We start from the raw sequence: 10,127 nt of genomic DNA, 5'->3' as shown, positions 1-10,127 counted from the left end.
TGGGCAGGTAACTTAAAGGCTACTGGCTGTTGAATTTCCTACAGCACTCTCTCTCTTTGTCAGGAGCAGTTTCCTCCTAAAATTATTACAGGAACCATTTCCCTGGGGAGTCTGCAGAGAACCCCACACCTCTATTTGTGTTAAGAAATCGTTCTGTTGACAGAGCCTACCTCACACTCAATTAGCTGTTAATAGAGAGCTATCTGTTAGTGGAGCCTGCTCCACATTCCAAACTATCTAGAGAACTAGGTGTGTCAACCTGTGAACTCCTGGCCTACGTGACCTGACCAAACATAACCTCCTGGCCTACGTGACCGTGGACCATGCGGCAAGATTCCATGCCCCCGCCCCCACCCCAAGCCAAACTCCCTATCCTATATAAGCTGTACCCTGTCTCTAATAAACGGAGGCTCTGACAAACCTAGTATGGCCTCCTTCTTCTCTCTTATCCCATTATCTTCCAGATAGTGCCTCTCCATGATCCTGGAATAACTGACTGCAGGGTGGGTTACAACCCCTAGAGTAAGTAACCTACCCAAGACGGTTTACACTTCTTAGTTTCTCTCTTTTCCCTCCCATTCCTCCAAAGAAGATAGGAACAACACGCCACCTTGTAAACTTTATTGCAGGGAGGAGAAAAGATGGCTAAGCTTGCTTTAAAAATAAGAGGGTAGATGGAGACTTTGAAGGAGAGATTTAGAAGGATATATGAGGTGACAGTCAGGGAAGGACTATATTAGGGTAGTTAAAAAGGCATGTCCTGATCTTGGTAGAACCACAAGCATGGCCAATATTTCCATTTCAGGCACAAAGTGAGCATACACCTAGGAAAGATGGAGAGATAATCTGGAGACAGAAGCAGAAAAATGGTGTTGGATTTTAACACTTAGGAGGGTTTTTGAAACCCAGGAATGCAGCTCTGGATTATGGAAAGGGAAAAAGAAGAGACATGGCAATATCCAAGGGGCTAGCATGGCCCTCCAGTCTTAGCTTCATCCCAATGAAATCATGTAAAATGTCTGGTATTTAGAACCAGAAGAGCACGTGCTTCTGTTGTAATCACTTACAGCATCAGTATAAAGCACATTCAAGGACAGATGAGCAACAGAAAAGAATGAAAGACCCAGAAGAGCAGGCAGGGGGAAGTCAGGGAGATTATTAAGGTGGAAGGTCAGACATGCATTCATGTAGGGGATAGGTAGGGAGAAAAGCAAGTGGTGATCCTGGAAGAAAGTGAGGAAGAAAGACTGGTAGACAAGGAGACAGGAAACACACAGACGGAGATGAACAAGGAGGGAAGAAAGAAAGGATGTGAGCAGATGGGCCGGAACAAGAATGAGTGACAGGAAGAAGATGGCAGGCAGCATGCCATTGGAGCTGTCCTTGTCCTGAGAAGATTATTGGAGCTTTTTGAGACATAGATGAATCCCATTCTTGGACTTCAACACAATTCTCGGTATGGGGACTGGGGTCCTGTTGGGATCTGGCAGCAGCTCAAAGCGGAGCAGGGTCAGGGCTACAGCCACCTTCAGCTCATTCATGGCAAACTGTTTCCCAATGCAGTTCCTGGGTCAGAAAGGGACAATAAAATAAGAGGCCTTAGGTCCTGTTCTGAGCCGTATAGGCATTTTCCTTTGTGCCCTAGCATAGAAATGGGCATTTGGGGCACTTCATAAACACTAGATATATACCCAGAGACTACACTTTCCTCCACTCATGACACACAGTAGACACCTCACCTTGCTCCACCTGAGAAGGGCAGGAACGAGTGACTGTGTCGAGAAGAATCTGGTGCAAATCGAGAGGGGTCAAACACCTGCAGTGGGAATACAGGGGCCAGGGCAAGTAAGAGTCAAATGTTTGCTTTCAACTCATAAGCAAACCCAAATATCCAAAAGCAAAAGTAGGGCTAAGTCTTGGTCCTGAGATACCTTCCCCTGACCTTTTCCCATTGCCCCGATACCTCTGGGTTTGGCCAGACAGTTGGGTTGTGATGAAGGCCATACAAGGAGAGCAAGACTGAGATACCTGTGGGGTGAGTAGTACAAAGAGAGACTGGTTATGCCAGTGGGGTAGGGATGGCGCTTATTCCCTTATTCAGCAGAGAACATGCACATGTGGATGGCCCACATGCTAGAAACCACCATTTTGACCACAGGGAAATAGGATGGGCTTGGCAAAGCACTGAGCACAGGTTGGTTACTAAAAGCCACGCACCTAGGTGTGAGGACAAGAAAGCCTTTGAGAATCACTATTATATTAAGTGAAATGATAACTTTTTCATGAGCCTTCGCCACATTCAACAGTCACAAGTGACTTTCAAAAATGCACTATTGTATTCTCCTTTTTTCCAAATGAGGTTATGGAGTCTCAGTCAGACTGAATGGCCTTTCTTGTTCACACAGCTTCAGTGTGGCAGACGGGAAAATTATACCAATGATTATTGATCCATGTATTTTTTTCTACCATGATGTGGGACTAAGATCTGGTGGATCTGGTGATCAGCTGAACTCTTCTATCAGCTTGAGGTATCCTTAGACATTAGACCATAATCTATCCATGATTTGGGAGTGCCCAAATTTTCCCATTTTCCTCCACCCATAGAAAGAAACACATCTTCCCAGCACTTACCTAATTCTCTTTTGCATCAAATAATAATTTAACAATGCCTAAAGGCTGAAATTCAATATAGAAGTTGGCTTTTATTTACTGAGATTTTGCTGAATTCTAACTGTATGTAAATCAATTCACACCCTCCATTCTAACTTAAAGTAAAATCGCTTCACAACTCCTGATTGTTGTGGAGAGCCATTAGAGACTTTGCTAGTTCAGAACTCCTAAAGAAACAAGAAAATCCCATTTTTCTTTGTCTTGCCTGAGTTTATCTGGGGAGTTCATACCTTTGGGTAAAGAGCGTCCATCTGGGAAGGTGACAGGTGTGCTGAGATCTCTGCCCACACCTGGGACAGGTGGGTAGAGCCTCAGGGCCTCCTTGATGCACATGGTGGTGTAGGGCATCTGGTCCAGGTGGTCCCTGAAATGAGTCCCATCTGAGTCACATAGAGCTGGGTTGAGCAGGACCTCCCCACTACCGGAAGATAGGAATCTCTTCTATCATGAGCTCCCACCTACCAGGTGATAGAAGCTCCACCTCCTAGAAGACTCTGCACCTCATCCCTGCATCTCTGCTGGTGCTCAGGGTGTGAGGCCAGAGCATAGAGGATCCACGAGACACCACTGGCTGTGGTGTCATGGCCTTCAAACATGAACGTGTCCACTTCAGCACGCAGGTCCTTATCAGATAAGCTGCTTCCGTTTTCCATCTGGTGAAGACCACAGATGAAAGAGTAATGTTTGGTGGCCACTCTGTGATTTAGGTCAGGACTCAAGCCTGTCCTCGGGTTTCACATACTCACTCTGGCAAACAGGAGGATGTCCAGAAAATCCAGTCGCCTTTTCTTCTTAACCTTTTCCAGCTCTCCCTCATCTTGAAGCTGAGCCTTCCTTGATTTGATCACTTGATCTATCCAAGGAGAGTAGTTACCAGACAGAAATAAATGAGAGCACAGTTCCCAAGAAGTCCATGGACCCTCTATGTCAATCTCTACTCATTCCAGAGGCCAGCGTGTATATGGTCTAGGGTTGGCTAAGGTGTTAGGGTCTAGAACATCTTGTTGAGAGAGGTTTCTGTCCCACCTGGTCCTACAGTTGTTCAGTCCCAAAAAATCACACAGAGGTCTACATCAATTATAAACTGATTGGCCTATTAGCTCGGTCTTCTTATTAACTCTTATAACTTATTTTATCCCATAATTCTTGTCTGTGTTAGCCACGTAGCTTGGTTTTCAGCAAGGCAGTCACATGTTGCTTGCTCTGTGGCTGGGTCATGACGGCAGACTGCGTTTTCCTCTTCCCAGAATTCTCCTGTTCTCATTTGCCTTGCCTCTACCTCCTGCCTCGTCGCCCTGCCTATACTTCCTGCCTGACTACTGGCCAATCAGTGTTTATTAAACAAGAACAAAAAACAAATCTTTACAGAATAAAACCATTGTTCCACAGCAACATCTGACAGACACCAAGTTGCCCCTTGGGATAACAACTGGAGAAGATCTTTTCTAATGTTGTTTGGATGGATTTCATTAAATATAACCAATGTGATGCCCCTGGTAACCACTGCATAGCATCTAGTGGCCTACATCTTAGCTTCCTTGTTCTTAGAAAGTATCCAACATAAGTTCATCTTACATCCTTCAGAGGAGCAAAGGACCTGGTCCTGTCTCAAAGATCATGGTTATCGTTTTTAGGCTGAGCCTGACAAAAGAAGGGAGAGAAAAGAAACAAACAGGACCTGTATGATCATGGGCAAGTCGGTAGGCACTGATAGCCTGGCGGCCATTAGAAGACAGACTGTAGATGGTGTCATTCTGGTGAAAGATGTTCCTCACACGGAGAAAAAAGAGATTGTTCAGGTCCTCAACTGCTTGGATGTAGGGCTGGTATTTTCTGTGAACACAACACAGTGACAATAAGGAGATATGACCCAGAGACAGGGTAGTAAGTTCCTTGATTTGGACAGAGATAACACCAGAACACATGTTATTTCTCTCTTATACCCTTGTAACCACCATTGTCTTTAGAAGATGGCATGGCCATTCAGGCTGCCACCTGGGAATTAATGGTACATCTGAGGCAGGGTAGTTCCTGATATAGAGTTAGAGCATGGCCTAATTTCTTGCTGTATAAGGAAAGATCCTGTGTTTTATGGATGTTGGTATCTAATATGTTCCATCTGCCTCTCAGGGAAAGCCACATTAGTTGGCAAGACCAAAGACCCTAGAGTTCAGGGATGTTACTCACCCATCCAACTGGACACTGCCCTCATGACTGAAGGCACACTTCATGATGGTGTCCAAGGTCATCAAGGAGATATGTTGGAAGATCTCCAGGGTGGAATCCTGGCCAACAATCTGTTCCCATTTATCCTATAGAGGAAGTAGAAACCTGGCCCCAAGTATCCAAGAATGCTGGTGCTACCTAGAGAAGACTCATTCCCTGCATCTCTAGATACCATTTTCTATCTCCCTGTACCAGGTGTTGTGCCAGATGGCTGATTTCCATTGTCAACTTAGTTGGATTAAAATACACCAAGGAAACTCACAGGACACTCTAACAGGGAAGCAGGTACGCTAATTACAGACCTTTACTCTCCTTCTGCTCCTCCAAATTGACCCCCTAGCTCTGTAATAGAACACCTCCTGCAGCTCCCCTTCCCCTCTGCCCCCAGATTCAGTGACTCCCAACGATTTCCCCTCCTAAACTCCCTCCCCTAACCCCAGCTTTATCCTAGCCCCAAACTATGTGGGAACCCACTGGCCACCCTAACCAGGGATGCAAGTAGGGACGCAAGCTGCAGGTCTTCACCCCTCCCTCCATTCCTCCAAGTCCAATCACTTAATCTCATGCCCACCTCTTAAGTATCATATGACTATGGCCTCTCCTCACTCTCCATCCTCATTCCCAGGAGACTAAGAAGATCCTGGTAGAACATCTGCTTACTTCCCTCTTATGAAACTCCTCCATCATCCCCAGCTCAATCACCATTCCTATGCCCCAGTACTCAGAAACAGATTTTACCTGGAACCCCCAGTGCCCACACCTATCAGGACCTGGAAGATTTTCTTATAGGCAAAACACACCACCACATACTTCTAAGACACACATTGGAAACAGAAAATAAGGAATAAAACACTACCACCAAAAGTAACCGGAGTTAACAACCACTGGTCATTAATATTGCTTAATATCAATGATCTCAATTCACCTATAAAAAGGCACAGGTTAAGAGAATGGATACAAAAATAGGATCCAGCAGTCTACTGTTTACAAGAAAAACATCTCAACCTCAAGACAGACACTACCTCAGAGTAAAGGGTTGGGAAAAGGTTTTCCAATCAAACAGATCTAAGAAACAAGCAGGTTCTGGCTATCCTAATAGCTAACAAAATTGATTTCAAACTACAATCAATCAGAAGAGATGGAGAACTCATGCCAGGAACAATTCATCAAGATGAAGTCTCAATCCTGAATATCTATGCCCTTACTATAAAAGCACGCACATATGTATAAGAAACATTACTAAAACTGAAATCACACATCAAACCCCACACACTAATAGTAGGAGATTTCAACACTCCTCTCTCACCAATGGACAGATCAACCCAACAGAAACCTCTCCTCTCCACTCCTTTTCTCTCCCCACATCTGGATCCTCTCTGTGCATTGACTTTTGAGGAACCTATTTCACATGATAAATTGAGTGTTAATCCATGTGACTATGTCTGAGGTTTCTACATTAAAGAGTAGAATCTGAGCATGTCCTAGGAGTGGGTGTGTGGATATGAGAGTGAAAAGGGTAGAGGTGAAGGAGAGAGGGAGCAAGAAAAAGAGAGGCACACATAAAGAGAAGACTCACCAGCATTACATGAACAGAATCTGCCATGATTCTCACATAAGGTTTCAGGATATCATAGTGGAAAGCTGGGGTCAACATTCGTCGGTGCTGGAACCATGTTTCTCCATTCAACAAAAGCAAACCATACCCTGGACAGAGATGATTGTGTGACTGAGCATATGAGCAATGGGATTGGAAACCTAGGGAAAACTCAGAGAGACAAACATTGGAAGAACAGGAAGACAAAGAAGGATGAAATAAAAAAGACTAGTACTTTTCAATAATAGGTTTTCCCTAGTTGACCTGGCATTTATGATGTGATCATGATAGCTACAACATAAAGATTTAAAATAGAGAGGGAAGGATGTAGAAAGACAAGCATGGCAGGCTAAAAATGTTGGCAAATAGGAAATATGACAACACACGGAAGAGGTTCACGTCTGGCTAGAAGAGAAATGAAATTAAAAGGAAGGGATATATCGAAGGTAATGGTCCATCTCCATTGTTCTCAATGAATCAAGATACAGGTTTTGGTAAACCCAAGTGGAGAGTGACCACAGTTGGTGTTTAAATGACTGTACATACCAATCCAAGGAGCTAGAAATCTGTAGGAACCATGACTTTTGGGGTCTGGAAAAGAAAGTAAGGCATTAGTAAGAAACAAAGAAAGATGTAGTGGCCTGAGATGGCTACATAAGCCCAGAGAGCAGCACGAAATCTTAACAACTGTCTATTGTCAGTTTGCCTCATGCTACTTCCCACTGTTTTCCATCCCCTTTGACAGTCTGACTTAGGGAGGCAACCTCTCTAGACCAGAAACTAAATATCCCAAGGATTAGGATGGTGTATTAGCAAGACACATCAATTATTAGGTCCCCAACCCCAAGGAATAAGACAACCTTGTGATTTAACTGCAGTTGCTAATAGCTTAGTCGTCCACAATACAGAACAGAACAATTAGAAGATTCAAACCCAAGTCACTAGAGATACGAAATTGATTTTATCTATAACTGGCCATCCCAATTCAGTTAAAAATGGTAAATAAATTGAACTCATACTACTATTTTAACGTTGTAGTGCTAAGCAGCAAGAAAGTATTAAGTAAGTATTGTTGGCCATGCAAGGTCATGACCAGGAAACATGAAAAGTACTGTTTAGGCATTAGTAACTGAATTGTCACTTCTTCCTGTACCTCACAGACCCAGATATAAACCAAGAATGGAAGATCCACGATGGTGATGGAGTTTCACCCTTACCTGATCTTCCCAGAATCACCTTTATGTAGTCAGGGTCATACACCAGTAAGCGCATTTTGGACCCCCAGAACCACCGAGGGCAGGCACTTGGGAAATTCTTTACACGTGTTAGAATCTCTTGAAGCTCCTGGTCCTCGGAGATCTGATATCAGGTGAAAAATGAATCACTAAAAATACTTGGTGCCACATGTACTTGGTGACTTATGTTTGTAATCTCAACATATCACTTGGGAGGCAGAAATCAGGGGATCTCTGCTGGTATGAGGCCAATATAGGCTGCATAATGAGTCCCAGGCCAGACTGGGCTACCTTGCAACACATTGCCAAAAAAAAAAAAGTAGCAAAACCTCAAAGTAAAATAAGAAGAAATCATCTCTTCTTTTACTTCTTGGTCCTAAATAAAGAAAGGGCAGAACAACCTCAGGAATGTGGTGAGGATGGTTCCACAGAACCTAGGATGAGAGAGCAACATGACGGCCTCCTGTGCTATCTTCTAGACTTTGTTCTCCCACTTTAGCCAGATGCTGTGGTCCTGTTAGATAAAGCTTACCCCATAACCTCAACTCTGTCTCATATTCCAAATATTCTAGATCTTCTTAAATGTGGTCAACCTTTGTCATGTGCCTCTCTCTGCGACCTTTTACCTAGTTCTGTGCCTATTCCTCCAGAGGTGACAGAGGCTCTCCCAGCTCCTAGGCTGCTTTTTTAACCTCCTTTTGGGAAGACTACACTTGTGCCAGGCCCTTGGTTGGGCATTGAGGAACAGTGTGCTTAACAACATGGAGCACACACACTACAGGCTGTTCAGGGGTAGAGCCCATAAATAAAAGAACTCTGAATAATAGTGTATCTCTAGCAATGGTCCTCACACCTGCTGAACAACTTTGCTGACCCTTAGGATTTAAACCTATAAATCATCTACCTGTCAGCTCTGTCAGTCTTAGATATATCTATGTAATCAGTTGCTTCACCCAATAACAAAGTGAGTCCCTTTAACACACTTGGCACTCTCTATGATTCCTGCCTGTTGTTACCAAGCACAGGACAGATTCTATCACACTAATAGCCATGTTCTCAGACAAACTCTGTGCTAGGAGGAGAGGATGAAGAGAAACGAGGGCAGGGGTACCACCAAGAAGCCCAGCTTTTTTAGAACAGGTGAGGCTGTGGGATTTACTTTGCCTGGAAAGGAAAAGGCTTAGGTAGGACCCACTACAACATCCCAAATCCAGGGCTCTTGAAACTGATGACAGATCTGCATAAGGAAGGAGGGTGTAGCAGAGTCGACAGTATTAAGACCAGGCTCTTTTGAGCAGTGAGCCCCTATTTGCTGAAGTGAGCACAACCTGAGATGTGTCCCATTCTGAGCAGAGTGACCCATAAAGGACCTGTGCTTATTTTATAGCAAAGTCTATTCTGTAAAGTTGATGGCTATTCTCTGAGACCCCCACCAACCTTCCCTTTCCTTCATACCTTGTGCCCATAGAACCAGTTGGCAGGTGGGGATGGGAACTGCTGGGTAACTCTGAGTAGCCATTGCCTGTGCACATAGAACTGGATCACCTTGAAGAGCAGCAGGAGCAGGCTGAGCACAGAGGCCACTTGCAGGAAGCCGGAAATGCTGCCTGGGAATCTGGTAAGACTCAAAGCAGAGACACTCATGGTGCAAATGGCTTCTGGATCACTGACTCTCCCTCACTTTCACTAACACCTTGGTGTCCACAAGCCCCAGGAAGACTGCCCCACCTACTTGTGGGAGGGAGATGGGTGTGAGCAGAGCTTGATTTCAATATCAGAGTTGACCAACCTGAACAACCTACTTATAGAAGCAGTGACATGAAAGACATATCAAGTGACAGTGGTTAAATGTCCCTTTATGCACATAGCTTACAAGTATTTGTAAAAGAGCTACAAAAAGAACTGGTGAAGGCTGCCTTCAAGGAGTTCATGGCTTAGTTTACCAAACGTTCATAAGAAGAGGCAGTTTGTACTATTTCCAAGATTTTAGGAATGGAAAATTATGACAAAAAGGTGAATTGAGGGGTTATATGGGGAAAGACATTGAAAGTGTGCTATAGGGTTTCCTAATGGATGTCAGAACTGTCTGTGCCAGCATCCTCTGAAATAGACCTCTGATCTGGTGGCAGTCACCATCCAGTGACACACAGTGACGGCTGGTGAATGGTGTATTGCACTTAGATTCAGGAGGGTTCCCTAATGGATGTCAGAACTGTTTGTGCCAGCATCGGATGTCAGAACTGTCTGTGCCAGCATCCTCTGAAATAGACCTCTGATCTGGTGGCAGTCACCATCCAGTGACTAAATGGAGTCCAGTGACCCACAGTGATGGCTGATGAATGGTGTATTGCACTTAGATTCAGGATGTTTAAGACAGAGGTCAGCCTCATTACATATACCGT

At 44.4% G+C, this 10,127-nt stretch overlaps 1 protein-coding gene across 1 annotated transcript; it reads right to left on the bottom strand.

The window, feature by feature from the left end:
* Positions 1-606: 606 nt before the first annotated feature.
* LOC142833393 (cytochrome P450 4A12B-like) lies at positions 607-9,391 on the bottom strand. Its single transcript, XM_075944715.1, is given in 13 exon segments — positions 607-1,432; positions 1,434-1,566; positions 1,740-1,816; positions 1,964-2,028; positions 2,901-3,034; positions 3,133-3,323; positions 3,417-3,523; positions 4,349-4,503; positions 4,858-4,982; positions 6,473-6,600; positions 7,037-7,081; positions 7,708-7,849; positions 9,181-9,391. Coding segments are annotated over 13 exon segments (1,740 nt in total). The 5' UTR covers positions 9,370-9,391; the 3' UTR covers positions 607-1,183.
* Positions 9,392-10,127: the final 736 nt, after the last annotated feature.

The sequence above is a fragment of the Microtus pennsylvanicus genome, chromosome 13 (assembly GCF_037038515.1).
Source record: "Microtus pennsylvanicus isolate mMicPen1 chromosome 13, mMicPen1.hap1, whole genome shotgun sequence".
NCBI classification, from domain to species: Eukaryota; Metazoa; Chordata; class Mammalia; order Rodentia; family Cricetidae; genus Microtus; species Microtus pennsylvanicus.
Note: the sequence above shows the minus strand (reverse complement) of the source record. Positions and strands in the feature narration are given on the sequence as shown.